General features: G+C 42.2%; 1 protein-coding gene across 1 annotated transcript in view; it reads right to left on the reverse strand.

The window, feature by feature from the left end:
* Positions 1-9,757: 9,757 nt before the first annotated feature.
* dchs1b (dachsous cadherin-related 1b) overlaps positions 9,758-19,072 on the reverse strand; it is a 78,553-nt gene continuing 69,238 nt past the window's right edge. The window contains exons 17-29 of the mRNA XM_068600851.1: positions 18,863-19,072; positions 18,111-18,367; positions 17,811-18,017; positions 17,239-17,635; positions 16,987-17,100; positions 16,643-16,854; positions 16,141-16,292; positions 15,646-15,776; positions 15,169-15,455; positions 14,495-14,636; positions 14,197-14,368; positions 13,701-14,110; positions 9,758-13,586 (exon numbers count right to left, since the gene is read on the reverse strand). Coding sequence (XP_068456952.1) covers positions 11,542-13,586; positions 13,701-14,110; positions 14,197-14,368; positions 14,495-14,636; positions 15,169-15,455; positions 15,646-15,776; positions 16,141-16,292; positions 16,643-16,854; positions 16,987-17,100; positions 17,239-17,635; positions 17,811-18,017; positions 18,111-18,367; positions 18,863-19,072 — 4,736 coding nt within the window. The 3' untranslated portion in view covers positions 9,758-11,541. The remainder of the gene's footprint in view (positions 13,587-13,700; positions 14,111-14,196; positions 14,369-14,494; positions 14,637-15,168; positions 15,456-15,645; positions 15,777-16,140; positions 16,293-16,642; positions 16,855-16,986; positions 17,101-17,238; positions 17,636-17,810; positions 18,018-18,110; positions 18,368-18,862) is intronic.

Here is a 19,072-nt window from a genome sequence, read left to right on the forward strand (position 1 = left end):
ATTTTACGTCCCTGCAGTGACGCACTATCCCTCTCTCTTGCTCCTTTCCGTGCAAGAGAAAATAAATGTGGTTTGATTACACATGCTGGCCAAAACACATTGTCCCTTTTTCCTTATTTTCTTCACAAAAACCGCCTGTGAGAGACACCCTGGGAGACATGTGGAGCACTGAGACTCTGGGTTGTAATCAAACACAGGAGCCGCAGAATTCTGATTCAGCTACTACTACTACTGACAGCTGCAGTGACTCAGACCTTTCAAAGGAGCATTTATTTGCCATTTACAGTGATGATTTATTCTATAATGAGCACCTTGGACCACCCACTTAGTTTCCTCTCTGATTTTCTGAAAGTCGGTGTCACATTTTGGTGCATCATCAGTCTTACCTGCATCAAAACAATGATGGCACGAACACAACATATTTTAAGAAACTGCATGTTTTGATAATACTCACCAGATCGATGAATCATGGCCACACCTACACACTGGATTTGGACTAGCCAACACGTTGTCAACAATTCCACTGATGTTGCCAACACAGAATATACGATAAGCAGGACACAAAATGGCAAATTATACATTTGCAATAAACAGTAATTAGCCAGTCTCAATATGTGCGTTAATGTCTGCCTAAACACGAGCAATATGATTGTGCTAAATGCTAAGCTATGTCCTTTTGAATAGAATAAACCACATGAATACCGATATGATAGTTGAACCCCTGAAAAAGAGTCACATTACACTCAGTAGATCAAAATGCTGACGCTCTGCTTCCAGATGAAAGCTGTGTCAAATCCCTCCCGGTCTCCTCAGCTGTCACCTCAGTCACTCTGCAAAGGAGGATGATGCTGCTGCACAAGGAGCCAATTTATTTAAGTGCAAATAATATGAATCTAAGCCTTACTGCTTAGCAATACTATTCCCCTCTAAGTTAATCTAAACAAAGTGCAAATGTATCTGTGTCTAGAATACTTTAGCGGGCCAATGCTTTAAGCCAAAGCGACAAGCAGTTGGCTTGTCTCAATGATAAGCCTGATTCACGTCTCATCTTTGCCCAAAAGCTCCAAACAACTGATCTCCTTCTTACAAAATACTCCCTAATTCCCTGTTTTACTTCCCCACTTTAGGCAGACTCATCTGAAGCAAAGACTTGAAGGCTTGTCATTCTTGAAAACGGAGAGATGGAAAAGTTCTTCTAAAATCATCCTCAGGAGGTTGGCGTATATGTTCAGTCTGAAGACAAGAGGAGGAAGAGAAAGTTTGGAAACGCATCTGTAAAGTGGGTCAAAACAACAATTATTCATTTTTGTTACATGGGTACATGTTTAAATTCTATTCAAGATAAATGTTTCTGTTATTATGTTATAAAGCACATTAGTGATAACCTACTTTGTGTATGTGTTCTTTTTTGAAGAAATTTAGAAATGTAGAGTCTTGAGTATTTTGATGAATGAAAGACCAAAATGGTCAATTCACCTGTGCCTCACTTTGTTACTGCGGTATTGTAAACCTCTGAATATTAAAACGTCTGTAAACATCACAGTATTTCCTGATGTGGCAACGAATGAGCCTTCACATGTAAATCACTGCTGAAGTGTTGTTGCATCGGAATGTATATGAGACAGGAGAAGAATGGAGAGATCATGAATAAAGTGCAATAAATGAAGCAAAGGAGAAAAGTTTTCCAATGATTTTAAAGAAAATTTAAATGTAACTCATCACAGAAAGTCTAAGCTTCATGTTGATGGGAGGCAGAATATCTGTGGCTTTTTAAAAAAAAAAGGAAAAAAAAAGAAAACTGCATTTTGCCAATTATGGTCTCTTTTAAAAAATGTTTATTACACTTGCAAATTTTGATGATTCCACAGTAAGATGCTGCTGCACATCCAACATTTCACTGCTTCTGTATCTGAGCACCTTCACTGTAAGCCAAGCAATAAAACTGTACACTCACAGTCTCATGGAGAGACTCATACTGACGGGCAAAACACACACGTTCAGAAAGACAAAAGCTATTTACAAATGGCAGCGAATAAATCAAACAATTACAAAAGAATCACAATAGATCTGACTGAGCACACAATGCTCACTTACTACAGGAAACTAATTCGGCAAGGCTCGAGTTTCTTTGACAAAATCCTGTCAGATGACAGTCATGAAAATCAATTAAAAAGGAACTGGCAGAGCGATTGTTTTCCCTGTGTTTGAACAAGTGAATGCTCTGGGATCGGACGTCTCCGCTGATTTGTTCTGCTCTTATTGAATCCATGAGGAAGGTTTGCATGCGTGAGATTTTGCTTCGGAGTGAGTAGCAGACGGATAATCTGGATAGAATGCCGGCAGTAACCCCAAAAGTAAAGCTTGTCATTATTGTTTGTATTCGGCCGATCTGCCTGATGGTTCCTTCACAGTGGGGGGTCAGTGACCTCCAGCTCCTTACAGAGCTTTGGGAAACGCTCTGCACACAGTGGAAAAACATCAAGTATGGACGTGATGTGCAGAGTCAAGGGGTTATAAAAGGGCAACTGTGCTGTTTTATAATGCTGAAAACGCTCAGTGCAGCGTTATAGATAGTTTCCATTTAAGAAAAAGCTCTACTCAGACAGTTTATTAACCAATCAATCATAAATCAACATAATGGCTTGTAATGTGAAACATGCTTTGGCTTCACCACAATCGTTTTTTTCTCTTTTAAAGGCTTTCTCTATCAAAGGGCCCTTTTCTGTTTGCAGTATTGAGAAGCAGTGGTTGTGTTGTCCTGGTGCTTTTCCTCATAGCCTCGGGTGTTGGTTTAACCTCACTGATTGAGGGCCAAGAGTGTTTTCTTAAATTCGGTATCTCTGTCAGACCTTTGGCTCACATTCTAGACACAAAAGTCAAAGACAAAAAAAACATAGAGGCTGTAAGACATCAAGTCAGGAGGCAGCGTTGGGCCGGTGGGATAAATAGAAGTAGATGGCGACACGGGGCGGTTTCATAACTGACACATAAACACAGGCAGATGAAGAAAAACGGCAATTCAGGACTCTGAACCCGATTGTGAACTCAGACTAAGCTGCTGCTGACATCCTGACAATCCTCACTGACTAAGAGGCTGACAGGCAGGAGGACCACAACCAGCTCTCCTGCCGCAGTCGCCTACTGTAGCAACACAGAGAGAAGCAGAGCAGAGGGCCGTATGGACCCCATTAGGACCTTTGCCGAGCAGGGAAGACTGAATAATCCTGGCAAAAGCTTATTCAGCTTCCCTCCCCTTCGTCTGTACTTTCCAACTGGGTGCCATCCACATGACCTTTGAACTCCGCTTTCCCGCAGTACGTCATTCATGCAAATAAAACAATTACAAATTATGAAGATGGCCCACCCTATAATGTGTTGGCTAGCAACAGTACAACCTGCACAGTGTTGAATGACGCATATAGGCACAACACATGAGATCATGAGGAATGTGGAACTGCTCTTATTCACAATCAATAAAAGATGTGGACGGCTACAGCACAGGATTGTGTTGTCAAAAGGTTGATCAAGGCTTTTTGGGGTTATTGTAGTGTTGGACCTTGTTTTGTTACTGACAAAAAAAAGTTATGAAAGTTGGATTATCAGCAAACTATTGAAGCATTGAAATGTTTTTTTATCATCTTAATATATTTAGTTACAACTCATTAGTCCTTTCAGAGAGAGCAAAGTATACCAGACAAGAACATAGCAAACACGTGCACATGTATGTCACGGCATACTGAGAACATCTTCCAAAATAAATATTGTTGTGGAGCTGACATCTGATTTCAAGACTCCTCTGTTCTAATACCTCGTATTGAACAGCATGAAGATTTTGTAGCTGGGTTTCGCAGCATTTCTCAATCTAAAGATAAAGTGGCTAAAATGTTTGTCGTTGTTGTTAGGTTTATAATAATATTATTTATATTTTCACTCTGCTAAAGTATTGGAAATGATATAGTCTCAACATTTGTACGTTTGTAAAGAGTTTAGGGAACAGTTTATATGTAGTTCATATTTCATGTCTTGCCTGAGGGACTTCCAGCTTTCTAAAAGCCAACAGATTGATTGACTGACCATAAACTTTTGACACCTGCACATTCTCACGCGGAAACACTTGAGAGCTGTGGGGAAACGAACATTTTTTAGAAGCACATTGTATTTTTCTCATACATTCAAACTTCGCTGATTGCAATCCAGAGAACAATTAGTTCTTTCAACATTTAAAAAACTTGATTAATGGAGCTATTTTTAAACAATGTACAAACAATGTGCATTAAACACAGTCAAAATGGGAATTAGAAAAGCTAAAACGGCACCAATCTCTCAGCGGAATAATTCTCTCTCTGTTTCTTTCAATTTCTCACTAGTTCAAGGACTTGTTATTTTGGCTCTATAACACATAATCTGATTGCATTTCTAAACCCCAACAAGTGCTGGGGTGAACCTCTCCCCCTGCTCCCTCCTGCAGTGTGAAGTGTGAGTGACACTAGTGAGGGAGTCTTGTAAAGCAAGGTCAGCACAAATGAGAACCAGGCTCTCACTGACTCAGCTGGCTCCTTTCTCCTGTCACTTTTTTCTCAGCTTGAAGCCACAGAAAAAAAAGTGAAAACTCACTAAAAATAGCAATTCAGAGGCCATGAGCCAAAAAGCGCCCCAGTGACGGTTTTCCCCTCCTTGAATCCTTTCAGTCACGCAAGTGGAACAGCACAAAAGCGATGGCGAAATAATTCTGCAGCTCTTTAGGTGAACGAACATCTAGCTTTACATGTGATCTAATATCATTTACGCTGATGTGTAGAAGTTTAATACTTGAAAACATCAAAGTGCAAACACACCACAAACAAGAAGGCGTACGACCTGCGTGCCGACATCGCAACGTCTCAACACACACGCGTATAGACACACACGCACTACACAAACGACCTTCTCACAACATAGCAATGGAGAACAGTGAGAAGCTTTTCCTTCACCAGCAGAGACAACAACTGACTAACAGCGGGAAACTGGATCTTGGCACCAAAGGTACCGCTGAGAGCCTTTGAATGTCAGCGTGTGGGGATGTATGTGTTCATGGTAATTTCCCGGGGTGGGGGATACCAGAGAGGGGGAACAGACTCACAGGGGCCCGTCTGACCTTGGAGTAGACGTTACCTTCGCCAACTTCCACAGGTCCTGTTTGTAGCTTTGGGACTCTGATCAAAGACAGTTCTGGGTTAAGAGGACACAGTGAATAGATTATGGAATTGAGGTACTCCTATCTTACCTTACAGTGCAGTGAAATGTTGTTGATTTAAATAAGGTGAAATGCAGAATTGTGGATAATCTCCTGATTGTGTAAAATTCAAATTGATACTTTGGACATCATGAAATGCAGAAACAAAAAGGAAATACTTTTTAGCTCTGATTTAGTACTGCACTTCACAGTTGGTGCACTCAAAATGGACACGTTTGAAGAAGAATGAGCGAAATCTGTGCACGAGAGGACAATATATTATTTTTAGTCCCATTATGGGTCGAGCAACAAAGACACTTATCCTCTATTTCCAATAACAAAATCAAAACTCTCCCTGCCTTTTAATTTAAAGTCTCACACAGGTTACAGAAGACAAGATACAACTGTTTTCTCCGATATATTACTCCCTATGAAAAATAAACAAAAACATGCCCTTTAAAATATTTTTCTGTTATGAGCAAATAAGAAAAAAAAAGTTGTGTGAGGGCTGACGTGTCCTTAAACTTGCCATATTTAGTCAGGTTTTAGAATAACAAAGTTCACGGCTTACCAACAGCATAATCATTTTTCCATTTATTTTTTGGAGCACGAGAATGTGTCCATATAAAGTTATTTACCAGCTATCCATCTTGGATGGCTTTAATATAAAAAGCAACAGCCAGAAATATATTTTTTCTTCAGTATTTCATCAGACTGAATTAAGTGTAATCATAGGAAAGAGGACTCGAGGCAAAGACATTAATTTTTTTCAGATGCTTTTCGTCTTTTTCACAAGAGCATCAAACACAGGCAATATTGCTGCACATTAATATGTCTTAAGGAAAAAAATCCCTGCAGGATTTCAATCTCAGTTAAAAGTTATAATTAAGAGTTTTGCTTTCAGAGCTGTTCCTCTTTTTGTTTTCCCCTCCTCTCGCTCTGTGTGTGCACTGACCTACATTTATGAATAATGTCTCATCTGCGTCAATGTTTTTCTGTAATAAACAGCGCACACTACTTCATACTTTACAGCTGCATGCGTAGTTAGTGTTTTAGTAGCTGCACATTAATGTGTACATAGTGATTCGTCATTTAATAAAGTTGTACTGATGGAGGTTAGAACGAAAGAGCACCTGGATGCTAACTAGTACGAGCCAAGTTTAATTTATGATATTTACAGGCTTAATTCCGTGCAGTGCGGCTGCAGATTACCCACACCCACTGGAAAGAAAACATGGTCTTTAACAGACTCTGCTTTCTTGGAATGTTTTTTCCGAAAGTGGAGAATACAATTTTAAAAAGTACATAATTGTGTTTCCCAAAAGATTTCCCTTCAGCTTTAAACTCTTGGGATGTTATTTCCAACATTTAAAAAGCAGTCAGTGAAAATTATGCTTTTGTTAACAGTTGATGATTACATTGGAAATATTGTCGCGCTCCATTGTGAAAAGAGATAGAGTATTTAAATTGAAGTTAAATTAGGTTAAAAAAAACATTCGAGCAAAGATTATATTTCCATGAACAAAATCAAAACTCTCCCTGCCTCCTACGCCCACTTTTTTGAATTTTGAATTTGAAGTTTCTCAGAGGTCTCAGCTAACTCAGAAGAAAGTGGTTGAGCAGTTTGAAACCCCTTCAAATAGGATACTTATAGTAATATATGTAAAGCAATATATATTGTTGACAAAATAAGTACAAAAGTTTAAGTTTGAAATAAAATAACACACATACATCAATGTTTTTGCCAAAATACTGGAAAATATCACCAAGGCATATGTTATTTTTGAGGAAAAACAGCAGATTTTGGTGACTTACGGTGCAGTCCAACTTGGGCCAACAGGAAGTCGTGGTGAAACTCAAGAAGGCTTCAGTCAGCAGCCATCTTTGTTATATTTGACAGACTTTCAATGTCGGAAGCTTTGGCTGTTCGTAGCCACCTGGTGGCTGTGTCGAAGTTTTTCTTCTTTTTCGAGCCATGTCATTCGATTCATCTTCATAAGAGCTCTTAATAGCCTTTTCCATGTGTTTGTTTTTAATTTAATGTGCTGGGGAATGAAGTATGCTCAAAGGCTGCAACAGGAAGAGAAACAAGCGGGACGCTAACAAAAAGAGATTTATTTTCAACAACATACGTCAAACCAATTAAAGTGGCGGTATCAGTCATCAGTAGTGAAGTGCATGTATGGATGTGTGGCAGAGTGTACAAAGAATCAAATCAAAAGCATGAGTGAAATCAACTGTGTCATGCCGGCAACACAAAGGATCACCCGGAGAGAGAGAGAGAGAGAGAGAGAGAGAGAGAGAGAGAGAGAGAGAGAGAGAGAGAGAGAGAAAGACTGCCAAATCCACTCCGGCCCGGGTGTGGCTCATCCAGGCGGACCACACCTCAATCACACCTGTAAGAGAACCCAAACAGTGACACCTAGCTCGGGAGGAGGAGGGTTGTCACATTTGTAACAAAGAAATTTCGCCATTTTTTTTAGTAAAGCCAGTAAAACGTGTAGGCTAAACAGTAAATGTGGCTAAACATGGAGAGACCATCTTTAAAATTGCCTCGTACATTTTGTATTTATGTGTATGTTTGTCAAATGTACAGTCCCAGTTGTACACTTGTTAAAAGTAGAAGTATTCAGTTGAACCGCGATCCGCAGGGTCTTGGTTATAATTGGGATATTGTGAAATTGAGATCACATTGAGATGTCAGTTCAGAGATATTTTCCTATAGGTCTAACCTTAGGAGGTTAAATGATCTGAGGAGCAAATAAAGAGTAAAGGAGACAATGGGTGTTCAAGTGGGTACACTGGGTCCATTAATTGTCTTGATAAATATTTTATAGAATTTTGTTGTGCATAACATGGTCATTTCAAGTGTTCAATATATTTCCAGTATCATAGTCATTGCTTGAACAACTGAACTGAAGGAGATGTATGGCACTGTGTTGCGTCTTTCTCGTTGATCACCAAGGTATCACAGATTAACATTAGGCCTACAATACTTCCGTATGACACAAAGAAATGTGCTTAACAACCTCTCCTGGGAAAGGACTTCAGCTCCAGAAAGATTTGTCCCAGATTTGACTAAACAACCTGCCAAGTATGTGCCTGTAGGAGCTGGATCTGGGCCAATATCAGCTGGAGATATTGTTGTGGGCCATGTGTGTCACTGTGTAGTAGAATATAAGTGTGCAAGAGTGCATGTGTGTGCGTATGATTATTCAAAGGGTTGAGGGGGGTTAGTGAAGGAGTTGGCTGCAAAGGAAGTCTTGGGACAGCGGCCTGTAAACACAGCTGTGTTGAGGTGAATGTGTAAGAGGGCAGCAAACTTCTTTTTTTTGCCGGCTTGATTTTAATAATACTCCATTCTGTGAAGTGTACAATTGATTCTCAGCTAACTACAAATCTAAGCTTGTTCACTACATAAATAGCACATCAACGTTCACATGGAGTTTGTATTGCGATCCGTCATCACCTCATTTTACAAGACGTCTTGTGCATGTCTCACTGGTACCACAAGAGCTTCTGTCTCTGGCATTTCCCCCTGCACCTTGTCAGAAACCATGTCCAGCTCCTTCTGTACATAACAATAACCACAGAAACCCTGCACGGCTGTGTGTGATCACCAAATGAGGCAGAAAACTCCAGCAGCTATGCAAACACGCCTGTGCTCCATATGAATAAACATTTTGCAATTATTCTTCTACATCAACATAATATGCCTTTATATGAGCTGGAAGAACTGAATCTACCGTTGACTGGATCTTGGCTGGATTTCCGGTTTCTCCAATACTTTTGAAGGCCTTTACGGCATCTTGTGATAGAAACATATTTTTCCCAAAGCGCTTGTTAGTGAGGAACAAAAAAAAGAGGGTGTTTGTGGAGAGCATTTTTAGGATGTGAATTCAGATTTATTTATAGCAACAATTTGCAGTCTAATCAAGTCTTAGTAGGTTTGTAATACCAAGGTTAACACATTATGTCAGGTCAGGGGTTTGATATACAGATGACCATCGTCTACTACAATATATTGTCATTCTGTAGCCTAACGTCTACTAATTTAACTGTTAGTTAGTTTGCATTTTTCTTCCATATTTTTGTTTTTGTTCCAAAATCTAATTAAGAAAACACACAAATCCATCAGAATGACAATACAGTATAATGTCTTGTACTGCTTGTCAGGCTACTGTTCAGTTTTTTTGTACCTTCAGCTTAATATTCACTGTTCCTTAAAGCCAGATGGTGACCATACTGGGTGTAAGTCTATGTCTCCTGGCCCACTGCCCTCATAAGGTCTGGTATGATTCTGCCCAAAGCCAAGTCTTCCCCTTCTTTTAGTAACAGCCCTCTCGTAAATCTCTGAAGTTAACACCAGCTCTTGAAAGTCCCCATTCACAGATAAGATAACTGGAAGATTGTTAAACTTTAATTGCTTTTCAGTTTTACGCTCAAAGCCTTGGTTTGAATTTAAAAAAAAAAAGAAGAGTCTGAGTTTGTCAAAAGAGATCAGTAGGAATTTATTATTTGCTTTAGATACATGTACAGCTCTTTTCTTCTGCCGTTGCTCCACTGATCAGCAGTCACTGGCGGTCATCTCAAACTGAACTCCAATTGGAGAATTCTTCAACAGAAATGTTTCTGAAACACCTTGACTATGAATTGGACATGTTGTTCTAGCGCTATAGCCTTGGGCATGTGTAGCTTGTAGCTGTGCCTGCTTCACATGAGGTGACTTGTAGAGTCATGTTAACAAAGAACATCGGTAGAAACCATTCCTTGAAAACTAACACTCCAATGACCCCAAAAGATCTAAAACAAGCCGGACGGACACATACATATTAAAGAATGACGAAGACACTCTTGAAGCCTTTGCTACACAAGCAGACCCCTAAAACTGGATCAATGAGAGAAAAAAAAGAAGGTGAAGATGATGATTTAAGCACATGGAACCAGAAAACACCTCATCATGTTGGTGACAATCAAGATGAACGAATCACACCAATAAAATGCAGAGAGCAAAGAGTTACGATGGAAAATAGTTGCTGCACTGCTTGTTAAATGGGTAGGGGCTCATGCATTCAAATGTCTGCTTCCCTCTCGTCTGCCCCTTTCTTATGAGAATCCTATACATTGCATGTTATTTTTGTTATTCTGAGATGAACAACTTCACGGTAAAATGCATTTAAGTTAGTTACTTGACTAGGAAACACTTTCTGTCAAAGAGCAAATTGAGTTCCCCCTGAATAAAAAAGGCAATGTGCTTGTGTGCATAATGACAGTGATAAACTGCTTTGGAAGCCAGCAAAAAGATTGATCACAGGTTTTCTTCCAGCAGCTGTTTTAGATTTGTGATGATCTGAAATTTGACAAAAAAAGAAAAAATCTTCAGGTAACAACACAGCGTAGTGTGAGCTGTGCTTGGTTTCCTACTGTTGAAATGTGGCAGCAAGTCCTTTTTTCATATAAATAATGCTAAAAACACAAAAGTCTCCCTCTCACTCACATCAGAACTGTCACAAAAGTTTCTAAAAACCTAGGAGACACATACAATACATAGCGTAGCCTGCATACATACAAATATACATATATGCAAATACACAAAATCAATAACCCCCTCCATGTTGGAATAATGGCATTTCTGGATCTGAAATCATAATTTCCTATAAAAATATATAAAAATAAAAGTTAAAAAAGTGTCATCTGAATTGGTGAGAAAAACAATAATCTCCATTGCTGTTCCACTGTGCGATGCATTGCCAATTCAAGGAATCAGTGTGTTTGTGAACATACAGCGTTTGTCTGTCCATGGGATTCACATACATGTCCAGAGGCCATTTTAAAGAGGCCACGAGATAAGTTTAATACTGGAGTGTAAAAATGTCCACAGACACAAAGAGAGGAACAAGGTCCTTAGCTCTCTGGCCAGCCAGCGAGGTAACATGAAACTACACATCTATTTATCTACACACTAAGGGATCTCTGACTGCAGGGCATGGTTAGTGCACGTTCCCATGAAGAGGTCAATTTACCTCTAAACCCTGATCAGTTCATTGAGATCTGCGTCACTGTTGGTATGGAAGGGTGGGCTGGTCCTGTCAACCCAGGCACATGTTCCACTTTTCTGTATTCGTAAGGTCGGACTCTTGAAACAAACGTCACAACATTTCTGTCCGGAGATTTGGGAAACCTTCATTGTCACAATGAAAACAATAGTTTCTTAGAATGATGTCTCCACTTGCTTCCATTTGTTCCATGAAAAAGAACAGTCAAAATGACGCTCCATCATGCTTTGTTCAGGTTGTTTATCTTAAAATGTATCCTTAAATAGTTTTCTATCATATTCTCATCTCACGATCAGGACTCTGGTCCAGTGAGGGCTCCCTGGTGCTGATCATGGATGCTGAGGGCCCTTGATTGACACCAAAGGGAGAAACAGCTGGAGATCGAGCTGCCAAAGGAGACAGGGAGGGGGAGAAGCTCGGGGACATTGCTGCTGATGAAATTGATCCCTCGTGACTGATAGGGGACCTGCGGAGTGAGGCCAAGTGGGGGAATGTCCGTCCAATGACAGGAACCTTGGGGGGGACTGACATGGCCCCTGGGTGAGCCACTGACGTGATGAGTGGTGGAGGGTCAATTCTAGGTTTTTGATCCATTTTATGCTTAGGCTGGAAGGGTTGGCGAGGATTCTGGCTCTGCTGGGCAGTTTCATCTTTCAGCCTGGCAATCTCTGTGAAGACATTCGCTAGAGGCTGGAACTGAGGGCACCAGTTGAGTAGGTAATCCCAGTTATAGCTTCCGCGGAGCTCCTCGTCACTGGCAACGATAGCTGTGAGGGAACCATCCACTAAAGGTTTGCCATCCTCAGGGAAGGCGTAATCCTTGGGGAGGGAAATGTTGAGGCCACGGCCTACCCCTAGGAACCCTCCGCCCTCGTCCCTGTAGACTGGGAGTTGGCCAGAGAGCAAGGTCCCACTGAGACTGCCTCCCAGTTTCTTTCCTTTGAACCAGGTGCTGCCTTCCAAGGCAGCAGGCTCACAAGAGATATCAGAGAGCTGGTCAGCATCCTGCTGAATTCCAGAGTCTGGTCCTCTGGCAGAGATGTGCTCCTGCATGGACGAGGTGATGGAGGCAACACGAGGGTACTCGTTTATCATCCTGATCTCATCATCATCTGCAGCCTCAGCTGATCCTCTTCCACTGGAGTGAGAGGGATCCAGAGAGCCCCCTCTAGTGTAGGGTCCACCGGCCCCACCCTGATCTCCACCATAACCTGGCAAGGCCTGGTGGTAGATCCTCTCTCCTCCTTGTCCTGAATTGCATTCATCCAATTTCTGCAGAGCAGTTCCTGAGGCCACAGTTCTGTTTCCTGCATCCTGGGCTTTCTTTCTCCTGCGTGACTTGACAAGGAACACCACCACCGCCATGACCACAAGTAGCACGATGAAACCAAGAGACACAGCAATGATGCTAATTAGCAGGAAGTTGACGTCGGTGGCAAGGCCATAGTTGGTGTTTGTGACATCGATGGAGACTTGGGCTGTCGTGGAGCGAGATGCATCTAGAGGACTGTGAGCTCTTACATCCAGGTTCATCAGCCTGGTTTCCCGTTTGTTCCTGCCAGAGCCACTGCTACCACTGCTGCCTGAGTCGTCCAACTTGAGGAAAATGACCCCAGTGGTTTTGTTGACATCAAAGTACTGAGAGCTGGTGGGAAGAGAATAGAGGACAATACCATCCACCCCTTCATCCTCATCACTTGCCTGGACCCGGCCAATGCTTTGACCTTTCTTAGCTGCTTCTGGGACTTCAAAGGAGAAATCAGAGGACGTGAAAAGTGGGTCATACTCATCCTCACCGGTGACAAACACCTGTACAGTTACAGTGGCTGATTGGTTTCCTGAATCTACTGCCACTGCTACAAAGTTGAAGGAGTTAACCTTCTCAAAGTCAAATGGAATTTTGCTTTTGATTTCCCCAGAGCTCTGGTCCACAGTGAAGCCATCTTTTCCCACCACAGACCGCTCCACAATGTAGTACCTCAGTTGGCCATAAACTCCTGTGTCATGATCTATGGCATGTAGAACTGTCACAGCTGAGTTTGCGGGTTGGTTTTCTTTGATACTGACTGTCAGGACGTCCACAGGAAAGAACGGATAATTGTCATTTACATCTTTGACCTCAACAATGACTGGAGCGAGTGCAAAGTGACCCTGTCCATCTGTGGCCTGGATGATGACAGTATGTGTGGCCCGGTGCTCACGGTCGAGTGCTCGCTGAAGCCGTAAGGCTCCAGTCCACTGGTCCATGGTAAACAAATTCACCTCATCACCAGAGCTGATAGTGTACTGGACCTCAGCATGGGGAGTCGAGTCTGGGTCTGACAAAAAGACAAAGACAAAATTAATTCAATGGGAAACAACGTAAGAGAGGAATATTGGAAAAGGTAATAGTAAATGACATAACTGTACAAAAACAGAAGAATTTTGCTCACCTGTAGCTGTCAGTCGTATGATCTCCGTGCCTGCGGCAGCTCCCTCACTCAGTGACACAGCATATTCTGCTCTACTGAACACTGGAGGGTTATCATTCACATCACCAATGGTGATTACCGCAGCAACACTAGAGCTCCTCTGAGGTACACCACGGTCTGACACAACCACTGTGAGGTTGTAAAGTGGCTTGGTTTCAAAGTCAAGCCTCTCAGCCAACAGTAGAGTCCCAACTGTCTGAAAGCCCCGCCCCTCCAGGAAGCGTACGCTGCTTTCAATCTGGAATGCATTTCCCTCATTTCCGCTGGCAATAGCAAAGTCAAAGCCGCAGTTTTCTCGTGAGAGGTCGCTGTCAAAGGCCTCAAAATTCAGAACCGTTGATCCTGGGATGGTATCCTCGGAAACTGTAGCCCTGCAGACAGATAAACATCCCATGTGTAAGGCCAGCTGTTTAGATTACAACACAACACGTCCAGAACATCATCAATGTAGACTGACCTGTAATCTGATTGGTGAAACACAGGAGCGTTGTCATTGACGTCAGAGATTTGGACCTGGACGGTCGTGAGGGAAGACAGCGCAGGTGACCCTCCATCACAAGCTTCAATAACAACACTGACTGACGGGCGTTCAGGGTCAAACTCCGCTCTGTGATTGATAAACAGGGTTCCTGGACACAGAGGGCAAAGAGAGGAAGTCAGACATAGTGCTGGGGAAGTTGCTTTCAAAACAAATTAATTATACATTTCATTCTATTGAAACTGGAAACTTTAGGAAGGATGCAAATGCTGTCTACCGTTGTTGGGGTCAATGTAGAAACCCTCCTGGGTTGATGAAGTCACTCTATAGGTGATCTTTCCATTCTCTCCAGAGTCCCTGTCAGTTGCTGTCACTGTGACGACTACACTTCCTGGTGGTGTGTGCTCAGGCAGAGTAACCTGAGGTATGGAGAGAGATCAATAACAACATTTAAGCATCAGGACAAAAAAAAAGTAAACAGTTTGCATAACTATTGTAATAAATGTCCCAAAAGTGAACAGGGACTAAAGTCAAAGGGGAAAATTGGATTTTATATTTTAATTCATGTTTTTTGTTCCCTTGTGCTGATGTTGAAGTCATTTCCCGAAACAAAGAAGTAAATATTCTGCAGGCTGAACTCTGCAACCTTTAAGCAGTTAACTTGTATCTCTCCCTCTGCATCCACCTTAGGCCTGTAAATGTGTTTTTTACAGTGTGTGTACATGTCTACAAGTATAATGTTCTCTTCCTGCTGTAGTCTGTTGGAGAGAAACAATTTCTGAATTGAGTTTTAAGAAAACTTTTTAAAAAATGTATACGCACATTCTGTAAAGTTCCTCAGTCATCACATATCATGCAATGAACACATCAGACTTCTTACAACACTCATTTCATTTGATGTATAATCAATGCATAAAACCGAGCATTAGTTAGATGTTTGAGCCACTCCACCTGATAAAGATCATTGGTAAATGCAGGTGCATTGTCATTGATATCCTCCACCAGTATCGTAATGTTAGCCTCAGTTTGGTGCTGGCTGTCTGTGGCTCTGACAGTCAGGGTGTACCACGTCTTCTCCTCGAAGTCCAGAGGGGCAGTGAGGGACACGCCTCCACTGTAACGGTGAATCCCAAACTTGCCCAAGGCTGTTGGGTCCAAATGTAAGGAGTAGGAGAGGGCAGGACTGGAGTCGACATCGTTACCCGTCACAAGAGTGATCTCTGTGCCTATCAACATATCTGATACATAGAGAAAGAGATTAACTTCCTGTGAATTTGTGTAGTTTGTATAATGTTTCATGACACTAAACATCATTAAACCCGCCTCTCTAGTGACAGAATTTGTTTTGTAAATGTAATGCATTTACTGGAAACTAAATTAAGAAACATAACCAGAAAGATCAAATTTCCTTCACATTGAAGTCCTTACTCTCTGGGATGCGGATGTCCTGAGGCAAGGGAATAGTGGGACTGTTGTCATTCTGGTCAACAATGATCACTGTCAATGTGGCCGAACCAGCCAGTCGCGGACTTCCTCTATCAGTTGCTGTAACTACAAGCCTGTGGGTGGACAGAAAAAAGATTTTTTCCCCAAAGGCTCTTTTCACGTGTGTCGAATTCTGAATTAGTGATGATAGAGGGAATGTAAAAAGAAACACACAATGACGGACATCGCACCTCGATTACACATTCTCATGAAAGGGAAGAGTTATGAAAGCAACACAAAAAGATGTTACAGTGAACCGGAGATGACTGGTGCCCATAACTTCAGCAGACCTCACCAGCTATTGAAACACAAACTAGCTGAGTGAATAGGATTCATGATATGGTACACATTCTTCCTTCTATGCATGTTTACCTGTGTGCATACACAATTGACTTTGCATGTACACTGCCAATGAGCAGTTAAAAGATCTGTTCTCACTTGGTCTGGGTAAAGATCTCACGGTCCATAATGGCCGCTGTGGTGATGCTTCCTGTCATCGGGTCGATCTTGAACAGGCCGCTCATGCCTGATGACTGGATGGAGTAAGTCACCTGACCATTTTGGCCCTGATCAACATCCTCAGCTACCACCTGGGAGAAGGTAGAGGACAGGGAACAAAGGGACAATTCATTTCGTCTCGTGGGAGCACTCCAGTAAGCACAATACCTGTATGACTTTGGCATTATTTCTTCCACAAAGGAGGTCATGTTGTCAGTTCAGTTTGTCTGTTTATTTGTTTTTCAGCAGGACGCCGAAAAAAACACTAGCCCGATTTTAATGAAAGGGTGTATCATGGTCGAACAAAGAACCCAATACATTTTGGAGCGGATCCAAATCCCAGGAAGGATACATACATTATTTTTCCCTTATAAAAGAGTCCCCGACAGAAGTCTGATAGTGGTCTTCTCGTTTATTGTACAGTTGTTATATTAGTAAGTACCTGTATGATTGGCATCTCATATCCCTGTGTTTCTCTCATGTAGGCCACATAGTTCTGGAGCTGAAAGCGAGGTAGGTTGTCATTGACATCCTGCAGGATCAAGTTGATAGCCATGAAAGATGTGGAGGACACTGTTTCAGCCTTCACAACTAGACGGAGTCTCGGGGAGTCTTCAAAGTCGAGACCGTTGGAACTCTGTACCATAATTTCACCTAAAGAAAAGAAAACATCAAATAACAAAATCATCAAATGGTTGATTTAACTGTTTATGTTTATAGTTTTTCTAAAATCCACATATCATTTTTATTTACAGGACATGATATGCATTTCATTTTAAGTTTCACCTGATGAGGAGCTGATGTGGAAGCCCTGCCTTCTATTCCCACTAAACAGGCTGTAGCTAATACCCTTACGTGTGCCATCTGGGTGTTGAGCCTGAGCCTGAGCCACAGCAGTGCCTGCATTTTTGAAGAAGAGCAGAAAAAATGTTCCTTAACTGTGACAGCAGAGAGAGTAAAGTGTAGCGAGCAAGGACATTTGAACATTTGTCTGAGATGATCATTCTAATCCCTATTAATACAGTATTAATGTCACACCATGAACAGCGTTCTCCTGTAGGCTGACGTCTCTGGCATTCCGAGAGAAGCGAATACCGCTGTACTCCACCTCCTTCACGTAAATCACCACCACTCCCTGGGCAGACTGAGCTGGACTGCCCTGGTCCATGGCCTCCACTATCAGGGTCCTCTGAGCCTGGGACAGCTCTCCCAGTGGCTTGGTGGCCTGGATCTCTCCAGTCAGGGAGTTGATGCTGAAGCCCTTGACTGGCATGGCGAAACGGTAAAAAACAGAACCGTTGGCTCCAAAATCTTTATCCTCGGCCTTCATGGTGGCTAGAACCCGCTGGGAACGCCTGCTGGACACTTCAATGACCAGCGGATCCTGGAGGAAGAAGGGAGTGTTGTCGTTGACGTCGAGGATGGTGACTGTCACCTAGAAGAAAGAGGTCACATGTGGGTTCAGTAAAAAAAATAATAATGTATTGCTAATGCAATGTAGATATACAAATAGAAAAATCTCCTGAATAATACATGTGAATCATATTTTTTTTTTCTTTTTCAAAACAATAACTCAACTGAACACCTTCCACATCTAAGTCATCGTTTACCTGAGCAGAGGTGTTCCTGGGTTCAGCAGGTGAAAGGTCAACAGCAAAAACTTGAAAGCTGTATGATGCCAATTTCTCCCGGTCCAGGGGTGCTGATGTGGTGATAGCGCCCGAGTTCTCATCCACACTGAACGCTCCGTGCGCCTCTCGGCTTAAAAAGTACAGAACCTTCCCATTCAGGTCATTATCAGCATCTGTGGCTGATACCTGGAAATACATACATATATTCGTACGTAAGATATACGCTGGTTCATTGAGATTTTTGTACAAAGCATCATCTAAATTCCTATTTCTGCCTACCTCCAGGACTTTGGACCCCTCTGCAGCATCCTCTGACACTTCCACAGAGTAACTACTTCTGCCGAAGACAGGGTTGTTGTCATTGACATCCAGCACTTTGACTTCCACCATGACAGTAGTGCTCAGAGCAGGGCTGCCTCGGTCCGTGGCCACCACCTCCAGAGTATATTTAGCTCCTGTCTCCCTGTCCAGGCCGCGTGACGTGGCCAGGGCTCCCGTGCCGACGTGGAGGAGGAAATCTCCATTAGGGTCCCCAGCTGGATGGAGAATTTGGGAGAAAAGAAATCGTAAAAAAATCCAAGAATTTCTGTGATGCGTTAAAAGCATCTCTGCCAACTCTGCACTTAAGTCAGAGTTTGAATGTGCTCCAGGCAGGTATATGGAATATACTATATTTTAAATAAGACAGAAGAATGTCCGGAGTGAGGTTAGGATAGGTGTTTGGAGATCTGATCTTTCATATAGTAAGAATAGAGCTCTGTCAAAAGCAATATACTGGTCCAAATGCTGCATGAATCCCCTCTCTACTACATACCAAGTATATTCTTGAACACTCTCAGTACAACTTCAGATATCACCTTAAATGGTCCATGCAAACAATTATCAAGATTCACGGACTCTTTCAGGATATTGTTATTTCCACATTTTACACGCCCTTATACAGCAATTATAGCAATTGTGGTGAATTAGATTACTCTTTAAAACCATTGTATTAAAATATTTGGATTAGACACACAATACCAGTTTCTCACCCGTGATCTTGTACTCCAGCTCTCCACCAGGACCTGAGTCAGGGTCTGTGGCCTTGAGAAAACAAAGCTCTACAGCGGCCTGGTTCTCTGGAACCTCCAGTCCATACCACGGCTTTGCAAAGACCGGGGTGTTGTCGTTCACATCCTGCACCTCTACACGCACTACAGCCTTGGCAAAGTTAGGAGGCAGCCCTCCATCCCTGGCATACA

This window comes from Clinocottus analis, unplaced genomic scaffold (assembly GCF_023055335.1).
Source record: "Clinocottus analis isolate CAN_PGR_092001 unplaced genomic scaffold, fCliAna1.0.p SCAF_5, whole genome shotgun sequence".
Classification (NCBI taxonomy): Eukaryota; Metazoa; Chordata; class Actinopteri; order Perciformes; family Cottidae; genus Clinocottus; species Clinocottus analis.